Source organism: Conger conger, chromosome 5 (genome assembly GCF_963514075.1).
Source record: "Conger conger chromosome 5, fConCon1.1, whole genome shotgun sequence".
NCBI lineage: Eukaryota > Metazoa > Chordata > Actinopteri > Anguilliformes > Congridae > Conger > Conger conger.
The window spans coordinates 65,851,273-65,871,272 of NC_083764.1; the positions used below are offsets into that span (position 1 = coordinate 65,851,273).

Here is a 20,000-nt window from a genome sequence, read left to right on the forward strand (position 1 = left end):
TGAGAGTGAGAGAGAGAGAGAGAGAAAGAGTGAGAGAGAGTGAGAGAGTGAGGCGTTTTCATAGCTGCCGTTTCCTTCACTCTCTCTCTCCCTCCCTCTCTCTCTCTCCTCTCTCTCTCTCTCTCTCTCTCTCTCTCTCCTTTCACATCAAATCTAATCAGCCTGTGAATGAGTGAGGAAAGGACGGACAGCAGGTGTGCATTCAGCCTGAGCCATTATTATTATTACTATCAATAAACACATTCCTCTGTGTCCTGCGTGACCCCTGCGTGACCCCTGCGTGACCCCTGCGTGACCCCTGCGTGACCTGCTCTCCTCTCTGTCTGCCTTCACCTCTATTGCACTCCCTTCTTTCGCATATTTCATTCTTTTTGAAATGGCTCCTGAAATCAGACAGAATCCGTCTGAAAACGGTGAATAGTCTCCCACCCCTCTTTAAGGTGACCCCATTTAAGAATGAGTGGGTAATTTCCCAGTAATACTGATCATTAATAATTCATTTTTAATACTATCAGACAAAACCAACTCAAACGCACTCTGTGTGCTGCCTTTAATCAGGCGCATGAACAGACGGCTTCAACTGAACTAATAAACTAAACTAAAAACATAAAAACTCCTCTTAAATCGAGAAATGAGGAAACCAGGAACGAGGCCAAGGCCTCAACAAACAACAGCACAGACGCCCTAACGGGGCGTGGCCCTTCATCACACCCAATCAATAAGCAAGGGAGAGCAGCTGGACCAATCACGATCGGCCCCAGCTGCCACACTGCCTGTGAACTGTGAGTGGGGTTGGTGCTGTCTCTCTCCTGTGAGTGGGGTTGGTGTTGTCTCTCTCCTGTGAGTGGGGTTGGTGTTGTCTCTCTCCTGTGAGTGGGGTTGGTGTTGTCTCTCTCCTGTGAGTGGGGTTGGTCTCTCTCCTGTGAGTGGGGTTGGTGCTGTCTCTCTCCTGTGAGTGGGGTTGGTGTTGTCTCTCTCCTGTGAGTGGGGTTGGTGTTGTCTCTCTCCTGTGAGTGGGGTTGGTGTTGTCTCTCTCCTGTGAGTGGGGTTGGTGTTGTCTCTCTCCTGTGAGTGGGGTTGGTGTTGTCTCTCTCCTGTGAGTGGGGTTGGTGTTGTCTCTCTCCTGTGAGTGGGGTTGGTGTTGTCTCTCTCCTGTGAGTGGGGTTGGTCTCTCTCCTGTGAGTGGGGTTGGTGTTGTCTCTCTCCTGTGAGTGGGGTTGGTGTTGTCTCTCTCCTGTGAGTGGGGTTGGTGTTGTCTCTCTCCTGTGAGTGGGGTTGGTGCTGTCTCTCTCCTGTGAGTGGGGTTGGTGTTGTCTCTCTCCTGTGAGTGGGGTTGGTCTCTCTCCTGTGAGTGGGGTTGGTGTTGTCTCTCTCCTGTGAGTGGGGTTGGTCTCTCTCCTGTGAGTGGGGGTTGGTGTTGTCTCTCTCCTGTGAGTGGGGGGGTTGGTGTTGTCTCTCTCCTGTGAGTGGGGTTGGTGTTGTCTCTCTCCTGTGAGTGGGGTTGGTGTTGTCTCTCTCCTGTGAGTGGGGTTGGTGTTGTCTCTCTCCTGTGAGTGGGGTTGGTCTCTCTCCTGTGAGTGGGGTTGGTGTTGTCTCTCTCCTGTGAGTGGGGTTGGTGTTGTCTCTCTCCTGTGAGTGGGGTTGGTGTTGTCTCTCTCCTGTGAGTGGGGTTGGTGCTGTCTCTCTCCTGTGAGTGGGGTTGGTGTTGTCTCTCTCCTGTGAGTGGGGTTGGTCTCTCTCCTGTGAGTGGGGTTGGTGTTGTCTCTCTCCTGTGAGTGGGGTTGGTCTCTCTCCTGTGAGTGGGGTTGGTGTTGTCTCTCTCCTGTGAGTGGGGTTGGTGTTGTCTCTCTCCTGTGAGTGGGGTTGGTCTCTCTCCTGTGAGTGGGGTTGGTGTTGTCTCTCTCCTGTGAGTGGGGTTGGTGTTGTCTCTCTCCTGTGAGTGGGGTTGGTGTTGTCTCTCTCCTGTGAGTGGGGGTTGGTGTTGTCTCTCTCCTGTGAGTGGGGTTGGTCTCTCTCCTGTGAGTGGGGTTGGTGTTGTCTCTCTCCTGTGAGTGGGGTTGGTGTTGTCTCTCTCCTGTGAGTGGGGTTGGTGTGTCTCTCTCCTGTGAGTGGGGTTGGTCTCTCTCCTGTGAGTGGGGTTGGTGTTGTCCCAGGTGCTCTCTCTCCGTGGTTTTGGGAATCGCAGAGGTGCAGGACAGGCAGTCCTGGCTCCACAGACGTTGCTGCAAAGGGTTCAACACTGTGGGGTCTGAAGAAAAACACAAAAGAAAAGTGTGTCTGTCAGGGAACCCAGCTGGGTATTTTCTGTTGAAAGGAATGCCTCTGTACACTCAGCGTGTGATTAAGAGACACAGAAAAACACATGCGCTCCCAAGGTCAGCTTCACCAACACACAGCTCAAAATCTTCTGGGAAAACATAAACAGAATAACATCGTGTTCATGGAGAATTGAAATCATAACCTTTTTTTTGACCCCTTATTTATCAATGTTGTTATTTTTTTGGTTGTGCTGTTGGAAAGACGGTCTGAAGAATATTATTCAAGCAGTTATACAACAAGGGTGACAGTCATGTGACCGAAGAAAACTACAGGCTGGGCAAGACAGCAGTTCCACCAATCACAGCGCATGTCATTGACGACTTTACTCTGTGGTTTGGAGCGCGGTGATTGGCACTCTTTCAGAGTTTACTGCATGTCTGGGACCCCTACGGGAATTAGCCAGGAAGTAGACCGAGGAGAAAGCCACCAGTCACTGTCAGTGTTGTTGTGCTGGTTGTCAGCAACATCCCCTGTGATTGGTGGAGCAACTTTCTTATGGACAGCTCAGTGTTGTTAGCCAATGTGTGTGGTAATTACTGTGAATTTTGGCTCAGGTGTGGGGCAGTTCTGTCTGTATGGATGTGTGGGGCAGTTCTGTCTGTACAGAGGTGTGGGGCAGTTCTGTATGTAGGGAGGTGTGGGGCAGTTCTGTATGTAGGGAGGTGTGGGGCAGATTTTGGGTTTGTGTCATCCCAGCACCCAACAAACACTCACTCCCCCCCTCCCCCCCCCCCCCACGTCCTCCAGGCTTCAGTTCCGGGGACCCCAGGTGAGGGTGCTCAGGCTGACCCTCCCCCCCACCCGGGATTGGCTGGGGGGCGACGCCCTCCTGCCCTGCTCCTCCCCCCTGGCCCAGCCCGGCCCTCGGGACCCGCCCACCGTGCGCTGGACCAAGGTGTGGGGCCAGGAGGGGGGCGACGAGGGCGGGGCCCCGCACCAGCAGTCTGTCCTGGTCGCCCGCGGCAACGTGCTGGAGGTCACCAAGGCCTTCATGGGGAGGGTGTCCCTGCCCGGTTACCACGGCGACCGCTACAACGCCACGCTGGCCCTGATTGGCCTGCGCTCCAGTGACGCGGGCGTGTACCACTGCGAGGTAACCGTGGGAGACGAGGTGGAGCAGAACACCGTCCCGCTGGAGGTCAAAGGTGAGTGATCCCCCAAACCCCACCCTCCCATCCCCCGAACCCCACCCTCCCATCCACCAAACCCCAAACCCCACCCTCTCATCCCCCAAACCCCAAACCCCACCCTCCCATCCCCCAAACCCCAATATCTGAGTGATGTATATCAGTGAGTGATGTATATCAGTGAGTGATGTATGTCAGTGAGTGATGTGTGTCAGTGAGTGATGTATATCTGAGTGATGTATGTCAGTGAGTGATGTATGTCTGAGTGATGTATGATTCACATGGCCGTGTCTCCGCTCCTCAGGCCTGGTGTTCCATTACCGCTCTCCTGGCGGCCGCTACACGTTGTCGTTCCCAGAGGCCCAGCGGTCCTGCCTGCAGAACTCCGCCCTCATCGCCACGCCCGCCCAGCTGCACGCCGCCTTCAGCGACGGCTACGAGAACTGTGACGCCGGCTGGCTCTCCGACCAGACCGTCAGGTGTGTTCACCCAAACACACGTCAGAGCCAACTCAGAAACTACAGATCCGCAGTTCACCTCAAGAAACCTTCCCATTTGTGAAAACAGAGGTCTACATGAGCGGAGGAGGAGACAGAGTGTGTGAGAGTGAGGATGAGGAGGAGGAAGAGGAGGAGACAGTGTGTGAGAGTGAGGATGAGGAGGAGACAGAGTGTGTGAGAGTGAGGAGGAGGAGGAGGAAGAGGAGGAGACAGTGTGTGAGAGTGAGGATGAGGAGGAGGAAGAGGAGGAGACAGTGTGAGAGTGAGGATGAGGAGGAGACAGAGTGTGTGAGAGTGAGGATGAGGAGGAGGAAGAGGAGGAGACAGTGTGTGAGAGTGAGGATGAGGAGGAGGAAGAGGAGGAGACAGTGTGTGAGAGTGAGGATGAGGAGGAGACAGAGTGTGTGAGAGTGAGGATGAGGAGGAGAAAGAGGAGGAGACAGTGTGTGAGAGTGAGGATGAGGAGGAGGAAGAGGAGGAGACAGTGTGTGAGAGTGAGGATGAGGAGGAGGATGAGGAGGAGACAGTGTGTGAGAGTGAGGATGAGGAGGAGGATGAGGAGGAGACAGTGTGTGAGAGTGAGGATGAGGAGGAGACAGAGTGTGTGAGAGTGAGGAAGAGGAGCACTGTTTTTAGAAACGCTGTCACTCCTCTGGAGACCTGGGTCAGGTGCGTATTTAACGCTCTTTACCTCTCTGAGAATCTCAAACAGAAGCTCTTACCTGCTTCCACTCCACCTGACCTGTGTTCATATTCAAACTTTTTTCTGTTCGTCACGAACGTTAGCGAACAGTTTTAAAAGGTAACAAAAATGGCCGCCGACAGGGAAACCGCTGAGAGAACAGGAGTTGACAATTATTTGGCTGTTATAATACACTTTAATCAATGTAATATTTCTTCATGCCTATTAAAACGAATCCCAGGTAAGCTGCTAATCAGCTAGCTGGCATTGTTAGACCTAAGTTGCATCCATTAGTATTAAAAGGGCAATCCCCTAAATTAAATTAAATTTTCCTTTAAAATCACTCAACGGTAACTGCTGCAAACATAGTTCACCGTCTTTAACAAACATCCTCTCCTCCTGTTTCATCTCCTCTCTCCTCCCCTCCTCCTGTTTCACCTCCTCTCTCTTACCCACCTCCTCCTGTTTCACCTCCTCTCTCCTCCCCACCTCCTCCTGTTTCACCTCCTCTCTCCTCCCCACCTCCTCCTCCTCCTCCTTCTCCTCCTCCGCTCCCTGTTCTCAGTGATCTCCCGGCGCCTGGGTGAAGTGGGCTGCAGTTCATTTTGTCCCTGATTCTGTGCATCAGTTAAATGTCAGACAAATAAAAATGAAGATTCCCGGAGTTATCTCCATGGGAGAGCTGACCCGACCAACCTAGTGCTGAAGGGGGTGGCATCAAATCTCCCCCCTCTCTCTCTCTCTCTCTCTCTCTCTCTCCCTCTCTCTCTCTCTCTCGCAGGTATCCAGTCCAGTCGCCGGGGCCCGGTTGCTATGGCGACGGGGAGGACTCACCCGGAGTGAGGAGCTACGGCAGCAAGACCGCAGACGAGCTGTTCGATGTGTACTGCTTCACCGCAGAGCTGGCAGGTACAGCCCAGCCCCACCTCTAAACACCGCCAAACACTGCCAAACACTGCCAAACGCTGCCAAACACTGCCAAACACTGCCAAACACCGCCAAACACCGCCAAACACTGCCAAACACCGCCAAACACCGCCAAACACTGCCAAACACTGCCAAACACTGCTACACACTGCCAAACACTGCCAAACACTGCTACACACTGCCAAACACTGCCAAACACTGCTAAACACAGCCAAATACTGCTAAACACTGCCAAACACTGCCAAACACTGCTAAACACCCTTAAACTGTTCACGAGCAGTTTCTTCAATGTTCTAAGTCAGTGTTCTAGAACTTGACTGTCTTCAGTCACCAGTACTGATCAGCAGTACAGTGTTCAGTTATTCTAATCACAGACATTCATTTGTGACCTCACACTTTAAAACTCTGCCTCTCTCCCTCTCTGTCTCTGCCCCCTCTCTGTCTCTCTCTCTCCCGTCCCCATCTCTCTCTCTCTCACTCTCTCCTCCCCCTCTCTCTCTCTCTCTCCCCCTCCCTCCCCCTCCCTCCCTCTCTCTCTCTCCCCCTCCCCCTCCCTCCCCCTCCCCCCCTCTCTCTCCCCATCTCTCTCTCTCACTCTCTCCTCCCCCCCCCTCCCTCTCTCTCCCTCTCTCCCCCCCCTCCCTCCCTCCCCCCCCTCTCTCTCTCTCTCTCTCCAGGGGAGGTGTACTTCTCCTCTGCCCAGCAGAAGTTGACTCTGTCAGGCGCTCGCTCACGCTGCAGAGCCCAGGGGGCGGAGCTAGCTACGGCGGGGCAGCTGTTCCTGGCCTGGCAGGCGGGACTAGACCGCTGTGCCCCCGGCTGGTTGGCCGACGGCAGCGTCCGTTACCCGATCAACCAGCCCCGCCCCGACTGTGGCGGCGACAAGCCCGGCGTCCGGACCCTGTACCGGAACCCCAACGGCACCGGTTACCATGACACCTCGGCCCTCTTCGACGCCTACTGCCACAGCGGTACAGCACTGCCCTCCTCTTCCTCCTCTTCCTCACTCTCACAAACTCTGTCTCCTCCTCCTCTTCCTCCTTATCCTCCTCCTCTTCCTCAGTCTCACAAACTGTCTCCTCCTCCTCTTCCTCCTTATCCTCCTCCTCTTCCTCACTCTCACAAACTCTGTCTCCTCCTCCTCTTCCTCCTTATCCTCCTCCTCTTCCTCACTCTCACAAACTCAGTCTCCTCCTCTTCTCCTCCTCTTCCTCACTCTCATAAACTCTGTCTCCTCCTCCTCTTCCTCCCCTGCTTCCTCACTCTCACACGCTCTTCCTCACTCTGTCTCCTCCACTCCCTAAAGCCCAGTCTACATCAAATAGCCGACTTGAGCCATGGCAGATTTACTAAGTTTTTTGAAGAAAGCTCTGTGTACTGTCCAGTTTTATAACATCTGCCATCGTAGGATAGTGTTCATGTAGGAAACTGACCACGTCAAGTCTCATCTCAATCTGACTGTTTCCTGTCAGAAGGGAGAGAGTCAGAGGACTTGCTCACCTCTGACACAGGAGGGTCCTAACCGCTAACCGCTAAGCGCTAACAGAGGAGGATCCTAACCACTAACCGCTAAGTGCTAACAGAGGAGGGTCCTAAACGCTAACCGCTAAGCGCTAACAGAGGAGGGTCCTAAACGCTAACCGCTAAGCGCTAACAGAGGAGGGTCCTAAACGCTAACCGCTAAGCGCTAACAGAGGAGGATCCTAACCGCTAACCGCTAAGTGCTAACAGAGGAGGGTCCTAACCGCTAACCGCTAAATGCTAACAGAGGAGGGTCCTAACCGCTAAGTGCTAACAGAGGAGGATCCTACCCGCTAACCGCTAAGTGCTAACAGAGGAGGATCCTAACCGCTAAGTGCTAACAGAGGAGGATCCTACCCGCTAACCGCTAAGTGCTAACAGAGGAGGATCCTACCCGCTAACCGCTAAGCGCTAACAGAGGAGGATCTTAACCACTAACCGCTAAGTGCTAACAGAGGAGGATCCTACCCGCTAACCGCTAAGCGCTAACAGAGGAGGATCTTAACCACTAACCGCTAAGTGCTAACAGAGGAGGATCCTAACCACTAACCGCTAAGCGCTAACAGAGGAGGATCCTAACCACTAACCGCTAAGCGCTAACAGAGGAGGATCCTAACCACTAACCGCTAAGTGCTAACAGAGGAGGATCCTAACCGCTAACAGCTAACAGAGGAGGACTCTAACAGAACTGTCTGCTCCCGGAGCAGTGCAGAGAGGGGTGATTAATCACTTTGGTCCGATAAGGACTGGCCTTCTCCCTCTCCCCTGAGGGAGTTCATTAATAACGGATATCCTTCCTCGGCCCAAATTCGGCTCCAGAACATGAATGTTTAACACGGCCGGAAATCTATCTTCAGCCAAGCTGCATTATTAAAGGCCTGCTTCTAATTAATGACTCATCGGTTCTGAGTCTCACCGGCACCCCCGGGGTCCGAGACTGCCCCCCATCCCACAACCCCCCCACAACCCCCCCACAGCTCCCCCACCCCACCCAAGTATAAATAATTGGTGAACATTTATTATTTAAAACGAAAGCAGGAAACGCAGAAAACCTCCAGCGTGACCCTGGCCTGACCGGGCTGGGCGTTTGAAAGGTCGCGACCCCAGTGAGCGTCCAATCACACGCTGTCGAGGCTGTGTTCGAAAACTGCGTACTTAAGAGTGGCATACTACTCACTGCTCATACTACTGCATGTCGATGAAAATCAGCCTGACATTTTAGTAGGGGTAGTACGTCAGTATGTGTCTCTTCTGGACCACAGAGCCACACGATCAGGAGGCTAAATAGTTGTTTTTGGCTGAAGTGGCGCCCCCTGGTGGTAGAGGGAGGTACTCCCGGATTGAGCCTGTCTCTGGGCTTATTTTATCCCTCCTTGGCTCCTCGCACTTGGGCCGGAACCGGAAATCGATTGAGGTCCGCCATCTTTAAGGACATTCCAACCTCGTTAAATGTGCCTGGAAGGAGCCAGGAGCCAGGGGCTTAGGAGACTTGTGAAGGGTTCGTGAGCAAGGAAACAAGTGCATCCTTTTTGGAAATATGCTCCCACAACGCGCAGCGTATAAATGGCTGGCCTGTGGATCCTCGTCTTTGACATGGCGTCAAACTGACGTTTCCTCAATTCCTCCATCCTCGCATCCTTTCCTTCGATGCGTGGAGCTAGGAGCGAGGAGCAAGGGAAGGAGGTTGGGAGAGGACAAAGGAGGTAAACAGAACAGGCTGGGAACAGCCCTGCATCTTATGATGAATATCATCTGAACTGACTTCCTGTGGTACGTTTGTCTTTGTCTGGATGGAAGCTGGTTCAATAACCTACAGAGAAGCAGAGTTATGTGTGCAGCTGCTCGTAGAGTTTGGTAATTAGTCACTAATTAGTCACAGTTTTTTAGAGACAGAGGAACAGGGACTGAGAGAGATTTATCCAGACAGAGAGCTGTTTTGAGTTGAGCATGGATGCTGAAAACGGCTTAAGATCAGTTGAGGCTGACATGTACCTGTGTGCACCTGTATGACGTGTATCTGTGTGTATCTGTGTGCACCTGTATGACGTGTATCTGTGTGTATCTGTGTGCACCTGTATGACGTGTATCTGTGTGTATCTGTGTGCACCTGTATGACGTGTATCTGTGTGCACCTGTATGACGTGTATCTGTGTGTATCTGTGTGTACCTGTGTGTACCTGTGTGCACCTGTATGACGTGTATCTGTGTGCACCTGTATGACGTGTATCTGTGTGTATCTGTGTGTACCTGTGTGTACCTGTGTGCACCTGTATGACGTGTATCTGTGTGTATCTGTGTGTACCTGTGTGCACCTGTATGACGTGTATCTGTGTGTACCTGTGTGCACCTGTGTGCACCTGTATGACGTGTATCTGTGTGTACCTGTGTGTACCTGTGTGCACCTGTATGACGTGTATCTGTGTGCACACGCAGAACAGTGATCTTACCAGCCCTATTTTCTGCACCCCGAAACAAGCAGGAACCCCAGAATCACTGGTTTGGGGTACATAGGAGGTAAGAGTGGTTGCTGATGGTTTGATCCCCCACCCTGGGTGTGTCGAAGTGTCCCAGAGCAAGACAAGACTATGACTGAGGCTGAGAGCCATTAATTATCAAGTGCTGTGTGTCGTTCCTGGTGCTGTGTGTCGTTCCTGGTGCTGTGTGTCGTTCCTGGTGCTGTGTGTCGTTCCTGGTGCTGTGTGTCGTTCCTGGTGCTGTGTGTCGTTCCTGGTGCTGTGTGTCGTTCCTGGTGCTGTGTGTCGTGCTGTGTGTCGTTCCTGGTGCTGTGTGTCGTTCCTGGTGCTGTGTGTCGTTCCTGGTGCTGTGTGTCGTTCCTGGTGCTGTGTGTCGTTCCTGGTGCTGTGTGTCGTGCTGTGTGTCGTTCCTGGTGCTGTGTGTCGTTCCTGGTGCTGTGTGTCGTTCCTGGTGCTGTGTGTCGTTCCTGGTGCTGTGTGTCGTGCTGTGTGTCGTTCCTGGTGCTGTGTGTCGTTCCTGGTGCTGTGTGTCGTTCCTGGTGCTGTGTGTCGTTCCTGGTGCTGTGTGTCGTTCCTGGTGCTGTGTGTCGTTCCTGGTGCTGTGTGTCGTTCCTGGTGCTGTGTGTCGTTCCTGGTGCTGTGTGTCGTTCCTGGTGCTGTGTGTCGTTCCTGGTTGCCAGAAAAAGCAGTAAATAGATGCAGCCCATTTACCGTTTACCATCGGCGATTGTTCATCTCCCACCACAAAGCTTTGCTCTGTTTTTTGTGCTGCGTTTTTCATTTCTAACACGCTCCGTTTTTAAAAGTCTTTCTCTAAACTAAGTTTAAAGGGCAACTTTTCACCCTAACGCTACTGGCTTTTAAAAAATCCTGGTTTTTTTTGTTGCATCACTGCTACATTGAAACTTCCTCTGAAAAATTGCATTTTCGGTGAATCTCTGCCTTTTTAAAAATATATATTTCAAAATGTACCATTGAATTTATTGCTAACAGTCTTTACTTTCTACCTTTTGCCCTCCTCCACACACACAGAACCTGGAAATTGTGTTTATTACTGAAAGGACTCAGCGTGCAGTTGGATTCAATAAAACCCACACCGCCTTTTCCAGCTGCACACACTGGGTTTGTTTCCGACAGAAACGCATTCCTGCAGAATCCTTCATCTTCCTCGCTTCTGTGGCAGAAGAGGAAAGTGAAATTGAAATTGAAAGGATGATATAAATACTTTGTTCGGCCCAAAAAGCGTTATTCTTCATGTGCCGTCTGAGGAGGGAGCGTTTAAAGGCACAGAGAAATGCACACGCTCAGCCTCGACTGGAATACTAAAGATTCAGAGTCTGTGGATGGTCTGTGTGTTCTTACTGACACCACTGACTCAGTCTGTAGATGGTCTGTGTGTGAACGAACAGGCTGACACAGAAGGGCCCTTTCCCTTTTTCTGGCTGCTTCTCCATAATCTGCGGTAAACGGACGACACTCATCAAAAGCGCTGTACAATTAATGCCTCTCATTCCCAATCACACACACTCACACACACACTCACACACACACACTCACACACACACACACACACACACACACACACACTCACACACACTCACACACACACTCACACACACACACACTCGCACACCAATGGTGATCGACTGCCATGGAAGGTCCCAATCAGCTCATTGGGGGCAATTAGGAGTCTTAGGGGTGAGGAGTCTTGGGGGTTAGGAGTCTTGGGGGTTAGGAGTCTTGGGGGTGAGGAGTCTTGGGGGTTAGGAGTCTTGGGGGTGAGGAGTCTTGGGGGTGAGGAGTCTTGGGGGTTAGGAGTCTTGGGAGTGAGGAGTCTTGGGAGTGAGGAGTCTTGGGGATGAGGAGTCTTGGGCGGCGGGGGATCGACCCGGCAGCCCTCCTGCTGCCTCCTGAGCCTCCTGGCCCTGGTCTAATCGCTGTGTGCTTTGTGTCCCTCTGCAGACTCCATAGCACCGCTGGCTGACGGGCGGATTGCGGCCCCGGGGTCCGCCGGTTCCTGGGGGGCCGGGGGCCCGTGGGGCGACGCAGGGCGGGGGGGGCTGTGGCTCGGTGGCGCCGCCCTGGGGGATGCTGGGAGAAACACGCCGCTGGCTGGCGCCGGTCGCCATAGTGATCCAGGAAGCTCGCCACCGGACGCGGAAACAGTGGCAGGGGCCAAAATGGACATCCAATCGGGATTGAGCAAGGAGCTGGAGGAGGGGCCGAGCCCGGACTGGAGGGATGTGATTGGTGGGCTGAGCGACCCCGCCCCTCTCACCACGGAAGGCGTGACCGCCCCCCCCACCCCCGACCCCCCTGTGACTCTGACCTCCAGGGCCTCTGATTCGCTGGACGCTGGGGGATGGGCCTCGACAGCCCGTCACTATGGCGACGGCGACTTCACTGGGCTGCGAGTCGACTCCGGGGCAGTCCCACCGGAGCAGGAGCTCCAAGAGCACAAAATGGCCGCACAAAATGGCCGTCGGAAGCACTCCACCCACCAGTCACGTGACCGTCCCGCCCAATCCCGGCCTCTCCTCTGAGACTCCGCCCTCTAATGACCCGCTGACCCCCGCAGACCTGTCAGACACGCCTCCATCCACCCGTCCAATCACGGCCCAGGCAGGCACAGTCCCAGGAGAGGACCGCCCCCTCAGCGCTGAGAACGGCTCTCTAGGCTCCGCCCCAGGTAGGGTTCCGGTTTCTGATTGGTCCGTATTCTTGTGATTGACATTTTTGTGTGGCCAGCTGCTTATTGAATGGACCGAAGGTTCCATTATGTTCTTAATGCTTTTGTCCCTTTTAACAGGACGTTCACTCTAATTGGTTTCTCTCAGGAGATGTGTGTCATAGGGGAGGAGTCATTAGCTATGCTAGGTGGTGTGGTATTGATTCCGTTCCACAAGCGTTTTAAAACATTCACATAAAGTTGACACTTCTTTATGTTAATCTGCAGGTCCTTTCAACCCCCCTCCCTTCCTCCTCTTCCTCCCAAGCCTTGCTTTGATCTGAGCAGGAGACTCTTTAATTAGCCCTTATCCCTCTCTCTCACTCTCACTCTCACTCTCTCTCTCTCTCTCTCTCTCTCTCTCTCTCTCTCTCAAGAGCAGGTTTCTGCTGCAGGTCAGTGTTCTAGAACGCCACTGCTTTCAAGTGCCAGTAGTGATTGTGACATCACCATCAGAACGTTTAGTTAAGAACGTTCTAATCCCAGACAGCCAGTGGGAGAACAGCGAGCTTGTGTTATACAGGAAGTGAAACAACCCTTTGAATGGGACTACTGAAGCTATGAAAAACACACAATGGTGTAGACAACTACAATCGGTTGTGAAAGGTTTACTGTGCTTTGTTCGGTCCCTCTGAATAAGAGACAGCGTCAGCGTGGAGGCTGCTGCCTCTTGTAGAGCCGATTCTGGGAAATCCGTCTGCGTTGCCGTGGCAGCAGCTGATGCTCACGCGCACGGTCTCCAAACGCAGAGGGAGGGGCTACCACGGTCAGTGTGCCTCAAAAGAGCTGGGTCCTCATCTCCCTCGCTCAGTCACCCTGATATTTTCACATTACCTGATGTCTTCAGCCGACACCGTTCATCCAGGTGCTCGTTCCCATGGCGACTGCTCTCTAGGGGCGGCCTGTAGTGTAGCGGTTAAGGTACATGACTGTGGGTCGCAAGGTACAGGACACGCAAGGTCGGTGGTTCGATCCCCGGTGTAGCCACAATAAGATCCGTACAGCCGTTGGGCCCTTCAGCAAGGCCCTTAACCCTGCATTGCTCCAGGGGAAGATCGTCTCCTGCTTAGTCTAATCAACTGTACGTCGCTCTGGATAAGAGCGTCTGCCAAATGCCAATAATGTAGTGTAACGTAATGTAACGTAATGTAATGTAATGTAGTGTAATGTAATGTAACGTAATGCTCTCTGTCCCACAGCCTGTGTCCTGTGGAACCTGACTCGGGTACCAGAGAAATGTGCGTGTTCAGCATGTTTGTGTCATAACCAGGGTGCAATTGTGAACAACAACAGGAACATGATTCTGCTTGTAAATGTGGTCATGAGAGAGAGAAGGAGAGGGAGAGAGGGAGAGGGAGGAGGGAGAGAGAGAATAACCAGAGCTGCGATGGAGCGGTGAAATGTGGAATCTGTCTGATCTGGCTCCTCGCTGTCTGAGGATGGTCAGTCTGAGCATTTGATTGGCTGCTTATACAGTAGGTCATTCTGCCTGGGTGATTTTTTATAACTGTCAGATATACTGTTACCTTTGGCCAAATAAAGGTCATATTCTTTCCTCCATGCTCATTCTGGCAGCAGACTGTTCGTCAGCTGCTCTGAAACCCTTGCGTTTGTGTCAGCGTGCGTTGCAGTGCTGTTAAAGCTGTAGTCTGAACTCAGTCAACGCCTGACTTAACTTTGACTTTGGAATGAGACTTGGTTGTTTCTTGTTCACCTCACAGACAGAACTTGGAGAGTTCATTTTGGGGGTGATGAATGAATTGAATTATGAGTCATTACTTATGAATAACTTGATTCAATCCCGCCTATTGTTTTTTCTGTTGCCGTGACGACCGCCATGGTCTTGTAAGCCTCTGTGGGATCGTGTCTCTCACACACACACACACACACACACACACACACACACATACACACTCACACACACACACACACACATACACACTCACATGCACACACACACATACACACACACACATACATACAAACACACACACACACATACACACTCACATGCGCATACACACATACACACTCACATGCGCACACACACATACACACACACATACACACATACACACTCACATGCGCACACACACACACACATACACACTCAAATGCGCACACACACATACACACATACACACTCACATGCGCACACACACATACACTCACACACACATACATACAAACACACACACACACACACACACACACACACATACACACTCACATGCGCACACACACACACATACGAACACACAGACATACACACTCACATGCGCACACACACATACACACACACACATACAAACAAACATACACACTCACACACACACACGCATACAAACACACCACATACACACTCACATGTGCGCACACACATACACACACACACACACACATACACACAACACCTCCTGGGTAGGGCTCTACAGTGGAGGATTTGCTCCTGAAAATGAATGCGCACTAACTGTAAAAATAACTTTAGAGCGTGTATACTAATTGGGATGCTTTAGTGTTGTCCTACATTTTTCTAATTAGGAGCAGTTGGGCTTCTTAGAAACATTTTTAACATAGAGCCCTGCTCCTGGGTAATGAACAGAACAGTTAGTGCTGCTGATTGGTCAAATGCTCTTCACACCTGACTCCCAGGTACAGGGAGGGTGAACACACCTGACTCCCAGGTAAAGGGAGGGTGGTCACACCTGACTCCCAGGTAAAGGGAGGTGAACACACCTGACTCCCAGGTAAAGGGAGGGTAGACACACCTGACTCCCAGGTAAAGGGAGGGCGAACACACCTGACTCCCAGGTAAAGGGAGGGTGGAACACACCTGACTCCCATGTAAAGGGAGGGTGAACACACCTGACTCCCAGGTAAAGGGAGGGTGAACACACCTGACTCCCAGGTAAAGGGAGAGTGGTCACACCTGACTCCCAGGTAAAGGGAGGGTGGTCACACCTGACTCCCATGTAAAGGGAGGGTGAACACACCTGACTCCTAGGTAAAGGGAGGGTGAACACACCTGACTCCTAGGTAAAGGGAGGGCGAACACACCTGACTCCCAGGTAAAGGGAGGGTGGTCACACCTGACTCCTAGGTAAAGGGAGGGTGAACACACCTGACTCCCAGGTAAAGGGAGGGTGAACACACCTGACTCCCAGGTAAAGGGAGGGTGGACACACCTGACTCCCAGGTAAAGGGAGGGTGAACACACCTGACTCCCAGGTAAAGGGAGGGTGGACACACCTGACTCCCAGGTAAAGGGAGGGTGAACACACCTGACTCCCAGGTAAAGGGAGGGTGGTCACACCTGACTCCCAGGTAAAGGGAGGGTGAACACACCTGACTCCCAGGTAAAGGGAGGGTGGACACACCTGACTCCCAGGTAAAGGGAGGGTGAACACACCTGACTCCCAGGTAAAGGGAGGGTGGCATCCTGGCATTTCTGGGCCCTGGAGGAGCGTGGTTTGAGGAACAGGGCCAGGAACAGGTGCCAGGTGTGGAGGGGGGTTCAGGAGCCTCTCTGTGCAGTAGGCAGTGAAGGAGAGCTGTGTCGGACTCAGGAACAGACCGAGTGATTGATGGTCCTTATTTAATCCCACCTCAGACGTCTCTCCACAGTGTAATAGATGAACCCAAATATAATTGGAAAAGGAAGAAAGTTACAGGAAAGAGAACAGGGGGGAGAGGGTGGCGTTTACATACTTTTTTTCTTTTATTTATTCATTTATTTGAGAAGACGGCAGAAATAATGATTTGGGAGTGAGCCCGCTCCGCCTGTGCCTCAGTGCTCTGCGCTTTTGATTTTTCTTTTATCCCCCTCGGGGTATCCGTGGCAACAGGACTAAATTTGTTGTTCCATACCTTGGGTGACAGACGCATAGGAGAAGTTTTTTTTATTTTTTTCAAATTTGTTTGTTCAGAAAATGATAATAAAAAAAGAAAGAAATAACAGCATTGCGGTACGCTGGTTCCCCCTCGTTACCCCTGAATGCCTCCCCCCCCAAATTAGAAAATGAAAAGCCGTCCTTAGTGGGGGAGGGGCGGGTGTTTAGTGTTCGCTCAAGGCACTGCAGCTATTCGTTATTTTATTTACACAAAACGAAAAGAAAGTTAATAAACAAGAGAAATGTGGGTAAGGCTTCCATGAATTGCCATGAATGTAGTTCACTAACTACTACTGAGAAGGTAATCTGTGCCGCTCTGTGAATGTCTGATGTATGTACATCATTCATTCATGTTAACCACATTAGTTATTGCCAATTCAAATTGGAATGAGAGTCCGTTATTTTTTTATTGGTTAACTAATTACAAGTTATTCCTATGACTTGCTAAAGTGTAAATATTCATGTAACAAATACGTTAGTTAGTTAACTGCATTAACTAATGAAAAGATAATTTCATGCTTAATGAATGTATTTGTTCATCATTAATTCATGTTGACAACTCATATTAGGTGGGCGGCACGGATGGTGCAGTGGGTAGCACTGCCGCCTCACAGCAAGGAGGTCCTGGGTTCAAATCCCCGTCGGCCGGAGCCTCTCTGTGCGGAGTTTGCATGTTCTCCCCGTGTCTGCGTGGGTTTCCTCCGGGTACTCCGGTTTCCTCCCACAGTCCAAAGACATGCATGTTAGGCTGATTGGAGAGTCTAAATTGGCCGTGTGAGTGTGTGAGTGTGTGAGTGAATGGTGTATGTGCCCTGTGATGGACTGGCGACCTGTCCAGGGTGTATTCCTGCCTTTCGCCCAATGTATGCTGGGATAGGCTCCAGCCCCCCTGCGACCCTGTTCAGGATAAGCGGGTTCAGATAATGGATGGATGGATGGAACTCATATTAGTGAATGCCAAATCACTACTGTAAAGTGTCACCGAAACGTGACTAATTCGGCGTCCACCGCATCACGGTAGACTGGACGAGAGCACAACGTTTCCGTTAAGACGGCACTTGCTGTTGAAGTTTAAAATTATTTAAATTCCACGGAATTCCACCACGCGACAAAGCCGCAGAAAACGGACGTGGAATGCATGCTCGCCCCCAATACGGATACAGAGCGATACCAAACGCAATCCTCCTTTTCCCGTCCATGCTGGAAACTGCCTGTGTCATCGGACAATCGCCTGGCAACGTCACCATAGCAACGTATGTTTTATTTACCGCCTCGGCGTCCTGTCCTTTCCTCTACCATCCCAAAAGTGCTGCTCTGCGGTCTACCGTCTATCGTGATCCGCGTGGAACACAGAATGAATTGTGAGAAATGTCAGCTGACAAAATTGCTTCAAAGAATAATTTGGTAATTTAAGAAATAAAGAACAGAGATAAGAGATGATTTATTTCTTCTCACCCATGTTTGGGTGGTTTCTTTTTCTCTGGGGAGGTTTATTGTACCTCAATTGCTGTTTTTTTTTTATAGGTATTTGCAGTTTTTTCCTGTTTTGTGAAGCATCTTTGTGACAGAATAAAATATCTAGCTGAATATGAATGAGGACAAAGTGAAGGTGGTTCTGAAGCTTAAGTATTAAAAGCTGTGATATTGATTCATAATGAGATTTTTAAAGTGACCTTTAAAGGATAACACCAGTAATTTCCATTTTCTTATGCTGTGCAGATACCAAAATATTTCTGTTCAATTCTCTGTACCATTTCACATTTCCTTACAGCTGTAAGACATTAAATACAGCTCAAAAAGACACGTTTCCATTTTCAGAAAATGCAACCTATCGTCACAAAAAACAAGCCTTCTTCCCAATTAGCCGGCCAAATTGTTTGCTTAGATTTGGGACTTTTCAGAATGACCGTGTTTATGTAGTCCGGTGCGCTCGTGAAACGGTAAACTCAGGGAAGCCAGGACCACAGAACTGTAGTGGTGGCCATGAGCAGTGTGGTGCGTCTAACTGAATTTGAATTAGAATTTATTTGTTTATAATGTCGTGGACAGTCCCCATTAATTAACTGTAAACAGTAAATGGAGCACCTTTAGCCTACATGACTAATTTCCAGCTGTAGTCCCCGGCCAGTTGACAATAGGCTCCCTAAAATACATTAGTTTAAAAAAATAATAATAATAATTGTTGCAGCAAGCACAAACAAATGGAGCAAGACATACAAACATATCAAGCACAATTGGAGCAAGCACAAACATGCGGGGAGACAAGACATGCAAGCACAAATGGCAGCAATATCAATGCAGTACATGAGATAAAACTGAAGAATATGTGCATTCGCACACTCATTAGCACACACAACAGCATGGAGTTCCCAAGCTTGCGTTTGGTAAGCCCTGGTGTTTGGTGAGCCCTGGTGTTTGGTGAGCCCTGCTGTTTGTTTGGTGAGCTCTGGTGTTTGGTGAGCCCTGGTGTTTGGTGAGCCCTGCTGTTTGTTTGGTGAGCTCTGGTGTTTGGTGAGCCCTGGTGTTTGGTGAGCCCTGCTGTTTGTTTGGTGGGCCCTGGTGTTTGGTGAGCCCTGGTGTTTGGTGAGCTCTGGTGTTTGGTGAGCCCTGGTGTTTGTGTGGTGAGCTCTGGTGTTTGTGTGGTGAGCTCTGGTGTTTGGTGAGCTCTGGTGTTTGGTGAGCTCTGGTGTTTGGTGAGCTCTGGTGTTTGGTGAGCTCTGGTGTTTGGTGAGCTCTGGTGTTTGGTGAGCTCTGGTGTTTGGTAAGCCCTGGTGTTTGTGTGGTGAGCCCTGGTGTTTGGTAAGCCCTGGTGTTTGTGTGGTGAGCTCTGGTGTTTGTGTGGTGAGCTCTGGTGTTTGGTGGGCCCTGGTGTTTGGTGAGCTCTGGTGTTTGGTGAGCCCTGGTGTTTGGTGAGCTCTGGTGTTTGTGTGGTGAGCTCTGGTGTTTGTGTGGTGAGCTCTGGTGTTTGTGTGGTGAGCTCTGGTGTTTGGTGAGCCCTGGTGTTTGGTGAGCTCTGGTGTTTGTGTGGTGAGCTCTGGTGTTTGTGTGGTGAGCTCTGGTGTTTGGTGAGCCCTGGTGTTTGGTGAGCTCTGGTGTTTGGTGAGCTCTGGTGTTTGGTGAGCTCTGGTGTTTGGTGAGCTCTGGTGTTTGGTGAGCTCTGGTGTTTGGTAAGCCCTGGTGTTTGTGTGGTGAGCCCTGGTGTTTGGTAAGCCCTGGTGTTTGTTTGGTGAGCTCTGGTGTTTGGTGAGCCCTGGTGTTTGGTGAGCCCTGGTGTTTGGTGAGCCCTGGTGTTTGGTGAGCCTGGTGTTTGGTGGGCCCTGGTGTTTGGTGGGCCCTGGTGTTTGGTGAGCCCTGGTGTTTGGTGAGCCCTGGTGTTTGGTGGGCCCTGGTGTTTGGTGAGCCCTGGTGTTTGGTGAGCCCTGGTGTTTGGTGGGCCCTGGTGTTTGGTGAGCCCTGGTGTTTGGTGAGCCTGGTGTTTGGTGAGCTCTGGTGTTTGGTGAGCCCTGGTGTTTGGTGAGCTCTGGTGTTTGGTGAGCCCTGGTGTTTGGTGAGCTCTGGTGTTTGGTGAGCTGTGGTGTTTGGTAAGCCTGGTGTTTGGTGAGCCTGGTGTTTGGTGAGCCTGGTGTTTGGTGAGCCCTGGTGTTTGTGCGGTAAGCCTGGTGTTTGGTGAGCCCTGGTGTTTGGTGAGCCCTGGTGTTTGTGTGGTAAGCCTGGTGTTTGGTGAGCCCTGGTGTTTGGTAAGCCCTGGTGTTTGGTGAGCCTGGTGTTTGTTTGGTGAGCCCTGGAGAGGAGTGTTCATGCCGCACCGCGGGAGGGCCCAGCCCTCAGTGCT

At 51.4% G+C, this 20,000-nt stretch overlaps 1 protein-coding gene and 1 long non-coding RNA gene across 2 annotated transcripts in view; both read left to right on the forward strand.

Annotated features, from left to right (window-relative positions):
- Positions 1-3,164, forward strand: part of LOC133129529 (uncharacterized) — a 34,607-nt gene extending 31,443 nt beyond the window's left edge. Inside the window, exon 3 of the long non-coding RNA XR_009708819.1 lies at positions 3,067-3,164. This is a non-coding gene — a long non-coding RNA (uncharacterized LOC133129529). The remainder of the gene's footprint in view (positions 1-3,066) is intronic.
- Positions 3,165-3,309: 145 nt separating this feature from the next.
- LOC133128992 (neurocan core protein-like) overlaps positions 3,310-20,000 on the forward strand; it is a 32,752-nt gene continuing 16,061 nt past the window's right edge. Inside the window, exons 1-6 of the mRNA XM_061242797.1 lie at positions 3,310-3,464; positions 3,751-3,925; positions 5,410-5,537; positions 6,233-6,526; positions 11,513-11,800; positions 11,886-12,239. Coding sequence (XP_061098781.1) covers positions 3,311-3,464; positions 3,751-3,925; positions 5,410-5,537; positions 6,233-6,526; positions 11,513-11,800; positions 11,886-12,239 — 1,393 coding nt within the window. The 5' untranslated portion in view covers position 3,310. The remainder of the gene's footprint in view (positions 3,465-3,750; positions 3,926-5,409; positions 5,538-6,232; positions 6,527-11,512; positions 11,801-11,885; positions 12,240-20,000) is intronic.